Source organism: Choloepus didactylus, chromosome Y (assembly GCF_015220235.1).
Source record: "Choloepus didactylus isolate mChoDid1 chromosome Y, mChoDid1.pri, whole genome shotgun sequence".
Classification (NCBI taxonomy): Eukaryota; Metazoa; Chordata; class Mammalia; order Pilosa; family Megalonychidae; genus Choloepus; species Choloepus didactylus.
The window spans coordinates 40,112,780-40,131,733 of NC_051335.1; the positions used below are offsets into that span (position 1 = coordinate 40,112,780).

General features: G+C 41.7%; 1 protein-coding gene and 1 pseudogene across 1 annotated transcript; one reads left to right on the plus strand and one right to left on the minus strand.

The window, feature by feature from the left end:
- Positions 1-7,522: 7,522 nt before the first annotated feature.
- LOC119524244 (60S ribosomal protein L36a-like) lies at positions 7,523-9,780 on the plus strand. The gene is made up of 5 exons (XM_037822885.1): positions 7,523-7,633; positions 8,062-8,167; positions 8,347-8,414; positions 9,296-9,418; positions 9,706-9,780. The coding sequence occupies exons 1-5, from the start codon at positions 7,523-7,525 to the stop codon at positions 9,724-9,726; spliced, it is 429 nt and encodes a 142-aa protein (XP_037678813.1). The 3' UTR covers positions 9,727-9,780.
- A 748-nt stretch (positions 9,781-10,528) lies between these two features.
- Positions 10,529-17,903, minus strand: LOC119524106 (annotated as a pseudogene).
- Between the last annotated feature and the right edge of the window lie 1,051 nt (positions 17,904-18,954).

Sequence of the window (18,954 nt, forward strand, 5' to 3'; positions counted from 1 at the left end):
AAGGTGTTAACTTTTGATATACAGCTCAACAGGCAGTTATATAGGTAATTTCAAAAATTGTTATGGGTTACAGTCCCACAGTTTCAGGTCTTTCCTTATTGTGAAATATGTGATATATAAAGAAAGGTGAAAACTTTCAAAGCACAATTCAACGAATAGCTATAGAGCAAATGTCAAAGAATGTTATAGGTTACAGTTCTACCATTTCAGTTATTTCCTTCTAGCTATTCTAATACCTGAGCATCTAAATATATATACGTATATATAGTTTCAGTATTCGTAATCCTTTGTTAAATCCTATCTTGTCTATTGCTACCCTTTCCTCTCGTTTAATCTCTTTCTCCGTCTTCAGGGGTGTCTAGGCAGTGAGTACCCTAACTTGTTAATATAGAAAGGGGTTGTCGACAGTATGGGGAAGGGGGCTGGAGCTGATTGTTGATCTTAAAGAGGCTGATGCCTCTGAGTTTTAGGACTTGTCTGGTGTAGGAACCCTCGGGTGAATTTAAGTTTCTGAAAGATAAAACTTATTGAGTGAGTCTTTTATGGAATCTCAGATAGCGACTTAGGTATTTGGGGACTACTGTTGGTAAGGGCATGGCATACTGTGGCCATATGGGATATCTAGCTGGAGCTGGCATAAGAGAAACCTCCAGGATAGCCTCTCGACTCTATCTGAAATCTCTTAGCCACTGTAACCTTATTTTGTTACCTTTCTTCCCCCCCCCACCCTTTTCGTCAAGTATACCTTACCTTTTAACAAAAAAGATCTAAGGTTCTTATTTCACAATATACCTAATTATTTTCCTTTTGTTAGAATCTCTCTGTAAACATCATTTACCAAGTCAAAAAGTATGTGTATTTTGCATTTTGAAACACAGTGCCAAAAAATAGTCATCAGAAACACCAATTTCCATTCCAAATAGCAGTTTTTAAGAGCCCCCTTTCCCAACATGTTTATCTCCTTTCTGTTCCATGTCAAACCAATTTTTTCACACTTCATTGTACTGAGGACTGGTCTTTTTCCGCTAGCCAGTGATCTTGGATTCTAGTATATTCAAGCCTACAACTTGTCTAAAATGTAACTTCTCTTGACTCTCTAGAACTCCTTTCTTCTAGGAGTGACCTAATAGATTATTATTTTCATTTCAGGGAGTCAGGGTCATGAAATGAGAGTCTTCTTGAGATTCAAACAACTGACATTAGCTCTAAGGGCATCTGGTGATGGCTGTCAGAGAGAAGGGAAGAAAGCCTGGGATTAAGGTTACCAGGTTTCCAAAAGTCTCTGAACACCCTCAGTTACTGTACTCAAATCTCCATAGAAACTGAAAGTCACAGGAGGCCCAATTGTTTCAGGGTCCTCAGAGTAGCTCTCCCTTCCCCTCTCCTGATGGTTTCATTTGCATAGCCAAGCAGCTCTGGAGTGAAATAGGTCAAGGTTTCTTCTCTAGCTTGTTGAGCACTGCCTCGCCGAAAATGCTAACTCTGCCTTATTCCCAGGAATTACCAATAAGATCTCAGCACCATTGGGGGAGAAGCAGCAGCTATATGAGGACCCTTTGGAGAACACTCAAATTTTGGCTTTCATAAGCCATATCTTCTCTTTATACCTAAATCACTTCCTGGTGTGGGTTTCGTCCACTGAAAGGAAACCCTCTATAGGAAATTTGCTTGAATGGAAAGAATCAATCATAGTGGTGATAATTTAAACTTGTACCAGCACCCTACAAGTGGGTGAATAGTTACACTCATTCTCACCATAAAGAATTTACAGAGGATTCTAAACAAGAACATCAATAGCCATAAGCAATGTGAATTTGGACTTTGTAATAAGCAAGCAGTTTTAATAGTCTTTATGCGCTGTGGGGAACTGAGTCTTCAGTGTTGCCTGAGGCATATCTGGGGTGGTGGCTTGGAATGCTGAGCCACAGGCCTGCAGAGAATGCCATGCAGGTCCGCCCTGTAAAGATGTGTGTCTTGTGACTACCATTGTCTTAAACCTAGATTGTATGCACCTGATGTGAACATAGGTCTCTGGTGGGCTCTCCGCTACCTGAGCAACCTTTAGCATATACACCTGATCTTCTGAAATAAATAGCTGGAGCAAGGCTGCACTGTCGTCCACTTAGCACGAGATGCAAGTGGGCCCCCTGCTCCCTTAATTTTTAGCTTTGTGTCCGTGTCTCATTCTTGCGTCTCCCTGTCAGCAATAATGCGCGAGAATAAAGCATATAGGGCTAGCTTTAGGGATGCTGTTTCTGGTCAAATGCTTTAGGTCTTTGTGACTATTTGCATTTTATGGCTTATTTGGAGGGTAACATCGTTTTATGAAATAACTGAAGCTCCAGAGAGGCTGTAACACCCTTGCTTCAGGGGCTTAGCATGCAAAATGAAGCAAGGAACAGAACTAACACACAACTAACAGTACAGAGGCCTCCCCTGAGCTCTGTAGACCCCCAAACTCAGGGTGTTGTTGCTGCCCTGCCTCTAGAAATGCATCGTATGGGAAAGACACTTTCAGCTTTGAGAGGTGGGTGGCTAGGATCTTGGACTGGGATTCCATTTGGTGATCCATCAATTCATCCAAGGATATCTTGATCAGGGTCAGCAATCCCTTTTATTCTAAATGCCATGCCATTTACTCTAAGTAGGACCCTCTGGGGACAATGGCAGGTCTCAAGCAGAATGAAAATAATAACAAACATTGATAAATAGCACTTAATATTTGCCAGGTACTGTTTTAACTGCTTTATATATATTAATACACTTCCTCCTCACAGCAGCTCCATAAGGAAGATGTAGGCAAGTTGAGAGAAAAGGGGGAAGAGAAAAGAGTAGGGGAAGAAGAAGTAAGGGACAAGAAAAATTCAATGTAATTCAATGATTAATTATTAAGCAGCTGGTTCTGTGCCAGAGGATATAGCAATGAACAAAATAAAGGAGGGTATGAAGAAGAGAGGAGATAGGTAGAAAAAAGAGGAGGAGGAGGTGGAGAAGGAGAAGGACAGAAATAACAAAGAAAAGAGAAAAGAAAGCCATGCACATGGTAGGCAATGGTAATAGGAGAACACTTCACCATGACCTTAAGGGTTGGCCCCACAACATGTGGGCCGAAGTAGAGGCTGCTTTCTTCTGTCCCAGTCTCCTACCCACTGTTACCACGAGGTTGGCTCACTTGCCACACAATCCTTCCAACAAGCCAGCTCTGCTCCGGCCTGCTGCAGCCCTAGGTAGTTAGCCTACATTCTAGTCTAGCTAGTGCCTTTTCCCAGCTAAGGAAGGTCAACTGCCTGTTGTAGCGTTGTGGGTTTTTACTGTTTTCTCAGAGAATCTGCTCTTAGAATTTCTTCTTCTAAGGGCCTCATTGACACAAGTATAAATTTTGGGTCTTCAAGTAATGCATGGCCAAATGGCTTATTTTTATCCCACTGCCACCTGCAATGGTACTTTTCTGCCAAGTTTTGCAGAGGTATCCCTTTCCAATATTTGCTACCTGTTCAGTTGGCCATCTCTTAGCATCCCTCCCCCTTCATGTTCCCCCCACAGCCCTCCTCAGAAAAGACCCTTATAGCCCCTTCTGGTAGCCAGAAGGGACTTCCAGGGCCTTGTGTTGATGACACTGCCACCCTCTGTCAGCCTCCTCCGCCAGCAGACTATATAGCACCAGCCATGCTTTCTTTCTGGCCTTTGGGGTTCCCAAGAAAGGTATGTACTGCTGCTGCCCAGCCCCTGCCATGCCCCAGACCCACCTCAGTCCTAACTTAATGCAGTCCTAACTTAATGCAGATTCATTGAGATGCCAAGACTTTAAAGGTGGGACTCAATCTCAGAAGACACTGGCCCTGGAGACGTATTCTTACAGTCCAGAGAGGAAGGACAGTCTGAGCAAACCCCACCCTTTCACAGCCACTCAGTTCCCTTTTTTTTGTTTCCTGAGTTAAACCAATGTCTTTTTTTTTCTTCTTCTTAGCAGTGTGGTATCTGGTTCCCTGCTGCTGTCCTTGTTCTGCCCCCCACCTCCAGCTGTCCCCGCTCTTCATTTGCTTGGACCTCTAACGCTACTAGCGTGAATTCAGCTCTGAAAGAACCTTCCTCAACATTACAAGGCCACTGAGACTCTAGATGGGGCTGGGTTGAGCAGACAGGTAGGCAGGCTGACCTCCCCCAAAGTAAAGGGACAGCATAATTAAAGGACTGTGGGATGGTCAGCACAGAGAGAGAGCAGGCATATAGGAAAGGGGAGAAAAGCAGAGACTGGCTGAGGCAGGAAAAAAAGGGACTGCCTAGGTAAGGTGTCTTTAGAGTCTCATATCCTCTGAGATAGAGGAGACTCAGGGTCACCCAATTAGCCGTGATGGTGAAAGGATGGAGAGTGCTCACACGGAGACCCCAAAACACAGAGCCTGACAGAAGTAGAGACAAGACTTCCCCCTGCTGAGTCATTTTCTAAGAAAGCATTTTTTTCCACAGATAAAAATGTCAGAATGTAAGCCCAAACAAAGACTTGTGTCCTTCCCCATTTTCTGTGGATGTTGATTTTCTCCACTTAAAATTCTGCCTCCGAGATTAACTCTTAAAATTTACACTTTTCTCTTTAATCCTGTGAAGTGATAAATCAGACTAGCTTTGTTCTTGCAGTCTGGATGTTTTCTCATCTGCCTCCTAGCCTATTTCAGCTGCAATATTCTCCCTGAGGATTCTCCCAAGAAAACAGTGATGGTGACAGAGCCCCTGGTGACTCATCCACTTGCCCACCTGGACACATCAGATACTCCCATATTTACTTGCCCTGAGGCACTGTACCCTAATGTAGAAACATCACAGGTCTTGTTAGAAGTCTGTTGGAATTTTTAAGGCAACAGGGATTTTAATTTTTTTAAGCATTTGCAGGATGTTGAAGTGGTTAATCCTCACATTTTCACAAGTTAGATGGAAAGCAAGTGTTGTATGCTCTCCCTCTTTTACTGGCAATTTATATCTATTCACTATTCACCCCCGTAAAGCTGCTCCAGAGTTGACCACAGAAATTCACCAACTCTGTCCTTTTCTTCAGTCAGATGCTGTTTGTTGTTATGTCTTGTGCCTTCTTATGATCCATATTGGGGTGGAGACTAGAAGTTGGTAGGCATAAAATGGAAGATCTAGACAAGGGAGGACAAGGAAAAGGGGAAAGTAAACCCCAGGCTATTTCTTACCCTGTGCCCCACAACCATTCCTCTAGCACAATTACCTATACTGATGGAAGGACTGTACCCAAATAGAGCAAATGAATGACCTAATGTTAGCTCAAAAGTTTCCCAATATAATATAGGATTCTGTTCTTGGTGTTATCCTGTTCAACATTTTTAATTGTTAACGTGGAGGAAAATGTAGAAAACAGCCTAGCTGACTTGCAAATGGTGCAAGGCTGGGTAGACTAGATTGGACAGCAGAGACAGGGTAATTAGGTTAAACAATATCTTGACACCTGGAGTAATGAGCCAAATTCCACAAAGTGTATTTTACGAGGGCTAAGGGTCATGTGCCATAATTGGGCCTCAACATTGAACTTGAAAAGACTCCAGATCAAAGTGGTGTAGCAGTAGCACTTGTGAAAATGGTTCAGGATTTTTGCCAATAGTAATCAGGCAAAACATCATATCAGTGGTGTGGCTACCAGTTAAGCCAAGGTGATATCAGGCTTTGCATGTAGAAGTAAAATATCTAAACAGTGGAAAGACTGACTGTACCATTTACTTCACAAGGTCAGGCCACACCTAGTTGGAGTGCTGCATCTTAGGAGAACTTAATGGGGAGAGACTTGTCCAAAACAGAGGCAAAGATTGGTAAAAGGAATCAAAACCAAAACCATTTCACATGAGGAACAATAGAAATAAAGAAGGTTTATTAAACCAAGAGGGACCACCTTTTCTGTCCTTGTACTTCCATGTTACATCAAAAACCTCTACAAAGTCCCAAAGACCAGTGAGATCACTTAAGAGCCTGGAGAGAAGAAAATGCTATGGGACTGCAGGCTGACTGTTTGGCAAAGAAACTCTAAGAAAATGTAACAGGTTGTGGTAATAATTATATTATCTCATTCCCAGAGACCAAACAACAAAAAAGAGTGTGGTCAGAGAACAAGCTTAGGACACATGGGTGTTCCTGGAGGGTTTCGAAAGCAGGAGATCTCAGACTCTTAAAGAGTTTCTTAGCCCCTAGTTCCCTTGTATCCCTTCCTACATATTAGCTCACATTAGCTCAATTCTCTCTTGCCATCCCCTACCCCACATATGCCCGTGTTTTCCCTGTAAGACGTCATGGTTAAGTGCATGGTTGTGTTCTTAGACTACCTGGGTTTGAACTCCAGCACCACAAAGTCACGTGTGTGACTTTAGGTAAGTGAATTTAATGTCTCCGGTGCCTCAGTGTCCTCACCTGTAAAATATGAATAATGGTATACACCTTCTGCGTTTGTTGTCAGGATTAAAAGAGTTAGCATGTAAGGTGGTTAGGAGAATGCCTGGCATATAAGTGCTCACTAATTGTTAGCTATTATAATTATTAGGTAACAACATCAATATCGTATAATGGTACAGGAATCCAGGCTCTAGAGTCAGATCAATTGGGTTTGTATCCTGGCTCTACTAAATACTGTGGACACTGGGCAAGCTGTATAACATCACACAGCTTCAATTGCCTCATCTGTAAAATGGGAATAATGTACCACCGACTTCCTAGAGTTACTGTGAGAATTATGTGAGACAATTGATTTTACATGCCCAGTAAACTGTCTGGCACCTAGTAAGAACATAATTCAAAATGACCTTGCAGTCTTTCTCACTGGACTTTCTGGAAACTTAGTGCATGCCTTTTACCCAGTAGGCAGGAAAAGGAAGAGCTGCTGGCTACTTTCTATCTCTTGGCATGATTATTGCTATTGTGGGAGCCAAACAATGTCATCGTTACTTTTCATAACTGATACCAGCCAACTTACTCCCTCAACAAAAGGAGGCTTTCTTAATGCTGACAATTGTTGCTCTTCTTCAAAGGACTCTAATTATCCATTTATAAGTGTGATTATTTGTGTCCCTCCCCTAGAACGGTACTGCTGGCACATAAATAGGTATTCAATAAACATTTGTTTAATGGATCAACTGGCCATGTGATGGATTACCTAGAACAACTGGTTTCCTCTAACCCTTCAGTGAACCAGCAGTTCACTGAGAGAGATGCTTGCAGTGCCCTTGGTGGAACAGGTACGGCACACAGAGGTGAAGGGTCTCTTCACTCGTCCCTGGTCCCTGCTTTTTCAGAGACAGGGCGGTCAGAGGGTCAGGGAAGGGCACTGCAGGCTCCACCTGAAGCTGCTATCCAATAGTACGCCAAATGTGATGATGCGAGGAAAAGCTGAAAGCTAGGGGCAGGAAGAGGTCGAGGGAAAGGAACCAGCCTTAAGTAGAACCCTTCCTTAGGCTCCCGCCCGCGACTCCGAAACGAGTCTTCTCAGCCGCCTGAGGGCGCTCGGAACAGAGCTTTAGACTCTATGGTCGCTCCCATCAACTCCCATGAGGAAGTGCGATCAGGAACCTCTTATATACTTCCATTTCCAGCCCGGCCTTTTTCTTTTCGCGCTGCTAGCGCTCCAGCAGACATGGTAGGATGGTGGGGTGCGCTCGGCAACATCCAGTCTAATCTTTCCCCCCGTATTGACGGTGCTGCCCCACAATGGGTCCAGCCACCTGCCTGGACTCGATGTGCTAAAAAACTCAGAGTTGATGAGGTCGGCTTGGAGGGACCGGGCTCTGGAGCCAGGAATTGCAATGGTGGGGTCAAAGAAGTATATTTAGCTGGTAGCCGGGGATGAAGTTATATTCCCTTCCCTCTTTGGGGCTTGGTGGAAGGTTTCATGCCAGGAACACGTACAGCTGGGCTGCTTTTCTAATCAACTCCGGGAGCGTTGTGTGGTAGCGAGGAGCCAGAGTCGAGTCCTCGTGCGACGCCCGGGTTTCAGGTGGATCTTGGTAGTGCGTTCTGCTGTTGTGGTTTGATTACAGTGCACGTTCTGAACGGTTTATTTACTAGGTGAACGTTCCTAAAACCCGCCGGACCTTCTGTAAGAAGTGTGGTAAGCACCAGCCCCACAAAGTGACACAGTACAAGAAGGGCAAGGATGCTCTATATGCCCAGGGTAAGAAGAGTTTTACGTAATTGGGTTCAAGGTGGCATTTGTGTAGTAGTGTAATATACGAGCCCACTGTTGTTTCTTTTTGCAGCTGCCAACAGATCTCATAAGAAGGCTTTTCCATGTGGCTATTTTGATTTCTGGTCTTCCAGGGTACCGTAACAAATGATTTTAATTTTTTCCAGGAAAGCGGCGTTATGACAGGAAGCAGAGTGGCTACGGTGGGCAGACTAAGCCAATTTTCCAGAAGAAGGTTAGTGGTAATTGCTATTTGACATGCTTCCCAGTTACTGTGTAAGGGACTTGTACTTGTTGTTTCTAGTCCCCATACCTTAAATATGGGTAAAGTATAGGCTCAGTGAAGTTATCTAAATTGCCTGCAGTGACACATCTAAAGACTGAAGCCTGTTCCCTGTTGCTCTGTTCCCTATCATGTCCCTGTGAGTTCCCAGCTTTTGGTTGCAGCAGAAATTGTTGTTATTTATAGTCTGTCAGCTCAGAAGCCTGCAGTTAGTCTTACCTATCTTGTGAAGTCTTAAAACTCTTGAATAGCCATTTAGACCTTTACCTGGCCTCTTAAAATCAGTATTTTTGTCATTCCCAGTCTGAATGAATTTCTGAAAGGTGGGGCAAGATTCTAGCTAGGCTTTGACTTATTCTAGATTATAGTTAGTGTTAGGAGAATTGACAGATCTTAAGTAACAATTATCCTAGTTAATGAATTGTGAAAGTTGTGTTTAGTTCATAATGGCATGGAATCAGTTGACTGTTTTGATTGTCTGGAATACTTAAGAAATCTGTATAGTGCTGCTGAAAGAACCACAAGTTCAAGGTGGTATGGTGAGTTATCTTTTTGGTAGGAAGCCCTCTTGGATGTTCTGAATTAATGGTTGATAGTAGAACTTGATGGAAATTGGATGATCTGTCATCTTTGCTATCCTTAGTCTGGAAATTACATTTAAATCTGAGATTTTTAAAAAAATTACTGTTTTTTCCCTGAGGCTAACAACAAATTATCACAGCTTTAACATTAATAAAGGTTTACGCTTTAAGTTGTTAGCTCAACATAGTAATATTTTTGAAGAAAGTGATTTTTGGCAGTGATTTATGAAGTTTGACCTAATCTTTTTCCAGGCTAAAACTACAAAGAAGATTGTGCTGAGGCTTGAATGTGTTGAGCCCAACTGCAGATCTAAGAGAATGTTGGCTATTAAGAGATGCAAACATTTTGAACTGGGAGGAGACAAGAAGAGAAAGGTATATAATTATGGGTGGGACATAGCTTTTAATATATTTGAAGAGATGAACATTTCTCTTATTGTGGCATAGAGATCCAGAGGCATTCTGCTCTAAAAGTTACTATAGATCCAAACCCGAAGTATAAGAATCTTGGTGCTAGCTCTGGCTTAAGTAGGGAAGGAAGAATGAGAAGACTTCCCTTAATTAAAGGGTGGTGATCCCTTTCGGAAAAAGACATTGTTTTTGGAGGGGTAGAGGTTCTTTGCAAAAAAAAAACTGACTTTTTTTTCCCTGTTCTATTACAGGGCCAAGTGATCCAGTTCTAAGCTTTGTCTTTTGTTTTATTATGATAATAAAATCTTGAAGTTATGGTCACTTCATTTGGTTGCAGTTGGTCTTTTGGGAGGGAAATAAACTAGGTGCCCCTTTTGTAGGGAGATTTATGCTTGATGGGTCTTCTTGGTACTGAACCCATTTTGGATTGAATTTGGTGTTCAGCTAACATCGAATAGCAAGATGATCTAATTTGGTGTTTATTAATCCTTTGGGGCTTTATGGGGTTCCAGTTGGCTGAAACAAGTGATTATTGAGAATCATGGGAGATAAGACCTGAAACTCAGGATAATAAAGGGTGATCATTAACAGTTAATATCCATAGAGAATGTAAGGTGAGGCATAGAAGTGAAATAATCTGTCTCACATATCCTTACTAGGTCAATCAAATATTCTCTTTAATAAACTTTAGCCCAGTTCTCTAGGCTAATATCTGTACCCTTTTGTACAGATATTCTGATAATACAATTCTCCAGTTTTATTGAAAATGTAATTGTACTTTGTATTTTCATAGTTGGTTCTTACACTTGTATATTTGAGATGGGTGAGGTGTTTGCTTGTGGGGGGAAAGGGTAATTATAAAAGGGGAAGTGGTGATGGCACATGCTTGAAGCCTTGAGTGTGTTTGTTCTCAGGCAGTTTTAGGAAAAGTAAGGAATTAACAAATTCTCTTAAAATTAGTCATGCCCACACACCCAAGTTTGAAGATCACTGCCTTATGGGACTCCATGATGATAAAGGGGTGGGGGGCGGGGCTTCTGGGCAAAGTTACACATGCTTGCCTTGTATTCTAGGTCATAATGTATCAGCATCCTGCAGAGGAAGTTTTTTGAAAATAGTCTGGCTTGTTTCTTCTAGTCTAAATAAAACAGTGCCTGTGGGATTTAATCGAGTTTTTAAGATTGAAGTCCAGTCATAGAACCCAAGTTCTCTTTTTACAGGGAGGAGCTGGGTGATTAGGCAGGCAGGATTGCAGGCCACTCCTCGACCCAGGGAAGCAATTGAGATGGAGTGAGAACGAGGTCCACCAATCTCCTGTAGGTTTACCATAGCCACAGCCCAGGCTAAGCCTGAGAGAGGTCTCTCCCACACCTCAAAGTTGTCTTCCTGAAAAGTAAGCCAAGATAATAGGTATGATAGTTGCCTTTTTAGTTCTGGCATTTAGCCTTAACTAAATGAGCTATCATGCACTTGTAGGAAAAATTAAGGAGCCTCACTACCTATAGTAATATGAAGATCAAGGAAAAAATCCAAGTATTCTCAGATCAGTGCATGTCCTCACAGGCCCAAGACAAACTACTTGGGTATAAAGCCACCTTCTTACAATACACAACCAAAATAAACATTTGGATTAACTAGATCTACAAGAGAAGACAGGAAAACATGTTTCTGGCTGATTTCCTTTTTCCTCCTTTAGAGCATTATTTACTGTACCTTTCTAAGCTGATAGCCATGCTTGCCCAAGGGGTTCTGGTTGATTACAATTACATCCTTATCTTGGAGGAGAGCTTTGGCTGTGAGGGCTGATGTGTCCGAGGCCATTCGACATGAGTAATGGAGCTGCCATGATAGCCCAGAGGGCCATCTGAGTTACCTGCTGGTCCTAGCTGAGGCCAAAGTTGCCAATCACTAACTGGGATAAAGAATGAAATAATTAAAATGAGACAAAGTTACCTAGAACATAACAGAAGCCACTTTCAATAGCACCCTGCTATAAGTACTATCACAAAGTTTCCTCCTAAGGATTCTACTTTCCTATTTATCTTGAATGCCAAAGAGGAAACAGTCTCACTGCAAGGTCTTGGAACAAAGAGGGTTCTTACCATATCTGGGTCATTCCAGCCCCCTGGTCCAGCAACATCGACAATGTTCTCCTGGTTAGAAGATGTCCATTCCAAGATACTCTTTACACTTTGCCAGGAATCAAAAATGTCACCAAAATTTCTCCAGTGATTGCAGTACTGTCGGATTTCTGTGTAATTGGGCTGTGAAAACAGATAGATAGGGCCTGATTACTTTCTATTAACATCCTAGTGAGATGAAAGCAAATTGAAAGAAGGCACTTGGCAACCTTTTTTTTTTTTTTAGTTTACAGATCTAAGATCTCCATGAGATCCAAATTCCAATTATAATGGAATTTTATTGTAAGAATTTTACTTTAGAAGTAGGCCATATTACTTAAAATCTACTTAAAATGACTAACACTATGTAGAAATTTACCAAGAAGTAACAAGGTGTTAAGATTATTGATGATTTTTATTTTCTTTACACTTTACTATATTTTCAAAATTTTCTAAAATGAACATGTATTACTTTTACAATAAGTAAATAATAACTAAAATAATCTTAAAAGAAAAAGCTGCAAAATTACATAGAGCTCATCGTCAAGCATATGATAACACAATCTGAATTCTAGGCATACAATTTGTTAATGGAATGAATAAAAGTATGTAAGTAGATAGATGGGATATCTGAGGTTTAAGATGATGAGAAAGGACAGGCTATTTTGCAGAGACTTGAAAGAAATAGTACGGGTTCTTTCCATAAATATTCAACATTTACGGATACAGTGATAAAGTTATACAAGGTCCCTGCCCTTTTGGAGCTTACAGTCTCATGGGGGTGACAGAAAATAAACAAGTCAACAAATACTTGCATATAGTGATAAGTGCTTTGAAGGAAATTAAACAGGATAATGTGATAAAGAATGAATAGGTCAACGGTTTTTTTAAAGTAGGTAGAGAAGAGCTGTCTGAGTAGCTTTGGTCTGAGACTTCAATGATAAGGAGTTGGCCATTTAAAATTTGGGGGAAGAGCATTCCAGGCTAAAAATAAAAATCAAGTACAAAGGCCCTGAGGCAGCAGTAGGCTTGGGGTGAGGGACAGAAAGAAAATCCAGTGTCATTTGGGAAAACAGTGATGGAAAATGAGGTTGAAGAGGCAGGCAAGGGCCAGATGAAATTGGGCCAGGTAGGCCATGGTATGGAGTTTGATTTTAAGGGTTTTAAGCAGGGGAGTGATGTGATCCCATCTAACTTTGACAAGATCACACTGGTGCTGTGGGAAATGGATTGACAGTGGGGGCAGAGAATGCAAGTAGGTCAGGCTGTTGTAGCAGTTTGGGTGAGATGATGGTGGCTCGGATGACCAGGATGTAGCTTGGACTCCAATTACAGCAGTGAAGATGGTGAGAAGAGGGTGGATTCTGAGAGGATGATAGTAGCTAGCAACTTTGCAATAAGTTGAAAATTGAGCAGCAGGCTATAGTGGATTCTGGGCTTACTAGCTCACCTTCTGAAAGGGCATCATATAAAGTGGCCACTCACAGGAGTACACAATGCTTCTGCCAGTCCTGTTCAGGGCCAAGGACATGTATTTATAACCTGTAGGAGAAAACAATGGGTAAAATAAGGGAAAGAAGGGAATTTCCTTCCAGCTGGAGCTGTATATTTTTTTAAAAAGGCTGCCTAGAAGGTCCATGTTATATTTTAAATCAGCAGCAGAGACAGGAGTTTGCTCTATGCTTAAATTGTGTATAGTACCTTTCAGACTGCTAGAACTGAAGACGCTTCTTCCTCTGAGACTGATGTCCTGGACTCTTTCCCCTCTTTTTTTTTTTTTTTTGCCCAGGGCACCATACATGTGATATTATAGAGATTTACGATTACAAATTGTAATAGACTCTGAAAGCCCTCTCAAATTAAAAGTGCACAATATTAGCCAGGGATTATTAGAATTTGTGGCTTTTACATGAATGAAAGAGTGAATGAATGAATGAATGGACAAACTGAAAGAAGAGAAGAGGTAGGAATCTCTGACAATTATTTCTAGTATTTAAATGGGTATTTAAAATTTGAAGATTAGTTCCACAGATGCTCAGATACTTGGCCTCAAAGTTCCTCCCTTTATTTGTTGCTATATCTCTTGAAACATACCATCTGCCAAATGTTTCAAACTGTCACAGTAACAACCATCAAATTTTAGTAGATCTACTCCCCAGTCAGCAAAGGTCTTGGCATCAATGTCATAGTATCCAAAACTCCCAGGGAAGCCTGCGCAGGTGTGGTTTCCTACATCTCCACAAAGCCCTAGTTTCAGTCCTTTGCTATGGACCTGAAATTAGAGGAAACAGAGTCACCACAATAACAGGGCAATCATGCCATGGCAAAAAGAGAGAACCACTCCAGGGAAGGGTAGAGACAAATTTACTTCACCAGGGATCAAGAACTTTTTTTCACAACCCCAAAATTATCCAGATGAGTTTGTTGGGAGATAAAGAGCAAATACGTCAATTCTGCTGAGCTTGTTGAAACTATACATGTGAGCTATGGCATAGACAGAGGAGAAAGCGATCAGCCACTCTAATCTCACTCTGATAGGATCCTAAATGTTATCTTTATAGGGAAATGATAGATTTGTCCCCAGAATATTTCTTTTCTATCTTCTAAAATTCTATTATAGTACAATTCCAATAGCTCTTCAAAGAGTTTAGGGAAATATATGCATACGTTTGTCAAGCACCAAGTTCCTTTTTCCTCCTAGAGGAAACCTAGAGAATTCAGTGGTTTCAGCAAAAGAACTTCTCCAAAATGGGCCCCTAGAGCTATTGCAAAACATTTGTCTGTGTCTGTGGATGAGATGAAAATTCCCCCTGAGGAGCCTCACAATTCAGTGTTTGGATAACTGCAGCTATTCTACTTTCTAAGTGTCACTAGGGCTGTTTCTGAACAAGCTCTGTTCAGAAGTGCTTATGGTTCCCTGAATGTAAAAGAGATTTATCTATAATCTCACTTAATTAGCCAGGTGACGGATCCCACCAGGAAAGCACTTAGGATCAGCCTGAAGTCTGCCTTTTGAATCTCGTTTGGGAGCCATCCAACAGTCATCAATGCAGAGGTATTCGTAACCTGCATCCTTCCAGCCATTGGATACCATGAGGTCTGCCATTTGCATGAAGAGTTGCTCACTGAAACCCAAAGTCCAAGAATCACAATTCATTCAACAAACACCTGGGTACTTCCTATTTGTCAGGTACTATGGGGTTTTATAATTTGATGGATTTTTCATTGGGCCCTTCTCTTCTGTCTCCCCTACCCCCTTAATTCTTCCTCCTCAGCAATCCCAAACAATGATTAAATTGAAAAGGCTATTACAATTAAGAAAGCTCAGTAAAGTAACTGTAATGTAACTAATTACAAAGTTAACATAATCAACAGCTTTCTTACATATCAACAATAACTGATTTGGAGAGAAAAGAGCCCATTTGCAAGAGCAACAGAAAAACCTAAAATATCTAGAAGTAAATTTAAGATATGTGCAGAGTCCATATGAATAAGTCAGTGGTGCTCCTAAAGGATTTGAATAGAGTGTTAATTTGCTCTTAGATAAGAAAAGTCAATAAAAAGAAGCTAAATCTCCCTAAAATATTTTATACATTTAATGAAACCCTGAACAAATCCCAAAAGGAATTTTTAAGGAACTTGGGAAAATAATTTAAAAAGTTCCCCCCAAAGGATTAAATGTGAACAGTCCATAAAACATAAATGAAGCTGGTGAAGTACAACTAGAATTAAAATAACAGATCAGTGGAATTAAAGAGAAAGTTCAGAAAGTGATCCTTCCAGCCATCTGATACCATGGAATTTAGTATATATTATAACTGTGGCATTCCTTATAGAAGAATAAAGCTCAGATGTACTAAAGATTTAGATGTAAACAAAGTTAATAGGAAAATGTTGGTGACAATATTTTAAGGTAGGAAAGGACTTTCTCAGCATGATCATAAAGCCAGAAATCACAAAGGAAAATATTGATGGGTTTGTTTACATAAAAATAAAAACATAAAGGAAAAACCACTGTAAAAAATATTTGCAATGTATGGTAGGCCAAAAACAGAAACAAAAGACACTCCCATTGAAAAATAGGGAACATAAACAGGGGATCCATAACAGAAATTATGCAAAAAGCCAATTTAACATATGAAAAGATATCCGATCTCTTTAGTAATCAGAAAAATGCAAATAAAAACAAAAAAATCATTTCTCACCCATAAGATTGGCAAAGTTTTAAACGAATGACAAAAATGCAATGTTGGCCAAGGTGTGGGGAAACAGGCAATTTCATACACTGTTGAGCATACCCTGGAACCCTAAAATATTCTATACATTTAATGGAAGCCTGAACAAGTTTTAAAAGTTATTCTAAAGAATCAGATAAGAATAAAATTATGTCTGAGGATGATAATTGCAGCTTTGTTTATAAAAATGAAAATCTGAAAAGAGCCTGAATAGCTATCAACAAGGGATTGCTTAAATTATGGAATATACATACAATAGAATACAAAGTGAAAAAGATCTTTAGCTTTTCATGGAAAATGGCATGTTCTAAACAGCTAAAACAAACAAAAAAACAGGTTATAGACAATTATCATTTATGAATCTCTTATTCTATTCCAGGCATTTAAATTAATTTGCCCAAGGTCATACAGGTAAGTAATGCTGAAGTAGAATTTGAAGCCAGACAGGAGGGCTCTAGTCTTGCTGTTAACCACTACATAAACATGATACTGTTTTTACTGAAAACAATGAAAAGACAACAATTGCTTAAAAAAAAAGACAAAAAGAAATATATGATGGCACAATTGCCACACACTGTACCCAGGGTCACAATGGACTTAGTCTGCAACCTGGAAGGCCAATTTCTTCTGTCATGTCTGACCAATACCTTGACTTTATCTGTGAAGACTTTCATGGGAATCACTTATGGACACAGGGATGTACTAGGACTGCTGCCTTTAGAGGGGCTTCTACATCATGGATAACCTTATATTGTTAATAATACCTCTTGGAAGTCCTTACCCTTTTGTAGACCCGTAGATCACAGATCCCTTTGAGAATCTGATGAAAACTAGAGAACTTCTCTCCAGAAAAACACATACAAATGTGCATTTTCCCATGGACTCCAGTTTAAGAAAATTTGGTCTAGATGCCTATTATGCTATGTGCTTTACCTGGATTACTGCATTGAAAGCTCACCAGTGCAAGATAACAACTATTTCTATTTCACTGAAAAGAAAACTGAGATTGAGGGAGGGCCTTATTTCCCTTCAAGCAATCCACCTCTACCTCCAACCCCATTACCAACTCTAGACTTTACTTGGAAATTCCTCCAGAATAAATTTGGGACCTCGGGCTTGGATGGAACCCCCCGACTCCTGACAACAAGCCACCCACATATGTATCTCTGGCTGTGTGACCTGACTGCCGAGCCTTTCTGATGATGTCAATTTCCAGTCTGCCCAAGCTGCTGCTTACTGGCTTGAATCGGTCCTGTGAGGTGAGAACTGGTTTCCCAATTTACAGACAAGGAATGTGAGAATCAGATAGGTTTTCTATCTGTCTTATCCTGCCTCAACCCTCGCCTATTGATAAAGTCCCTGAAGGCAACCTTCCAGCCTGATGCCACATTAAAAGGCGAGGAGGTGGGGGAGATCTCAGAGACCACGTATCTTATGATCTAACTTCCTGGAGTTACAGCCAAGGAACCCGTGACCCCAAAGCGGAAGAAATGGCCACGGGTCTTAATCCCTCGTCTCTCCTACCCACTCCAGCAGTGCTCAATGCTATCCACAGGCACAGGCAAAGCAGAAGCTCACAAGAAGGATATGAATGGAACTGGATGGTAAACGAAGTCCCCAGTTGGGTGACTGGGATGGGAGGGGGTGGGGTGAGGTGGAGGAGAAGTAGGGGCGACTGGTCTGACTTCTACCCCAGATGGGGTAACAAGAAGACGTTTAGGGCTAGTCCTGACCCGGGGCAATTTGCTGCGGATAAAAAAGCTGCAGCGGTAGGGCAGCTCTCATTCCAGATCAAACATTCCCGCTGTGACTCTCCATACCTGAAAACACACCACGACAGTCACACGAAAAGGCGATGGGAGGGGGCACCCAATATCTCTGACACCTGATACAGGAATCCAGCTCTTCCTGGCAGTCAACGTTGCACAAGAAGCGCTCCCAGTGCAGCCAGCCCATGGTAGGGGTCACCGCCAGGCCACTGTCCAGGGCCCTGGCCCTACGGACGTTCCAGAGAACCAGCGCCAGGATTCCAAGCGAAAGCGCTCGGTCCAGTCGCAGGTCTCTGCTCATCAGCTTCATTGTCTCCAAGATCATCCGCCTGCAGCCCGGACTTTGAAGTTTAACCTTAAGAGGCGGACCAATCACCGTTGGGTTATTAAATAACGACGTTATTGTTTCTCAGGCAACTGGGATAGTTATCCCCAGAGGCAGACCAATGATTAATCATATAAGACGCACCATAACCAATCACACTCTTCCTTTCTTGATATTGACCCGCCCAATTTTTTCATACCAGAAGGAAGTGCGGCATCTCAGTGATACCGAGTTTAAGCCGAGAGTTGCTCACGTGACCGAGATCTCACATGACGTAGGTGCTCACGTGATCAACCGCTTACGTTAGCAGAAGTAGTTCTGGTCGTCTGTCGTCTTGCTGTAGCGCTTTGAGGGAAGAAGGAGGAAAATTATCCGATTTCGTTAGAAGTTGGTGTGTGGGTGGGAACTGGGGACCCAGGGGTGGTGATGGAGGCCAAAGTGGGGCCAAGGGGCCGCCTCCGCCTTTTTCATTCCTTGCCTACCCCTTCCCCCGCCTCTTACCCCCTCCACCTCCCCGCCTCCCATCTCAGTGCTGGGAAGCAGCCTTTGCTGCGCCTGGTGCGGAAATGGTGGACGTTCGCGACTGTGTCTGTGTTTTTGTATTTGTCTGTCTGGGCGGGTATCAGGGAATCCCTAAGAACGACCATAAGCTGAAAAACGTTTTAAAACCACGATCCTGAATTTGGAAAAACAGATACTGAAACCAGTGGTCTGAGTGCTGGTCCACCCATACAAGCCTTCAATCTCCACTGTCTGATTGTAGGAGTAGGCACCAAGTGAATTATATCTGTAGAGTTACATCTAGGCAAATGCTGCGTGCCTGAAAAGAGGCGCCCGATAAATGTTTTTACTGAATATTTAAATAACGTTTATTTTTCTGCTTGTAACAGTGATTTACATGTTTTCGAGGATTTGAAAAATAACAGTATACTATAAAAAGAATTCGCCACCCGGAAATAACTGCCCAACATGAGGATGTATTTTCTTCCCAAAAAGAAAATGTTGGAAAGAAAATACACTCATTCCACATGTCATTACAGTTTTTGAAAAG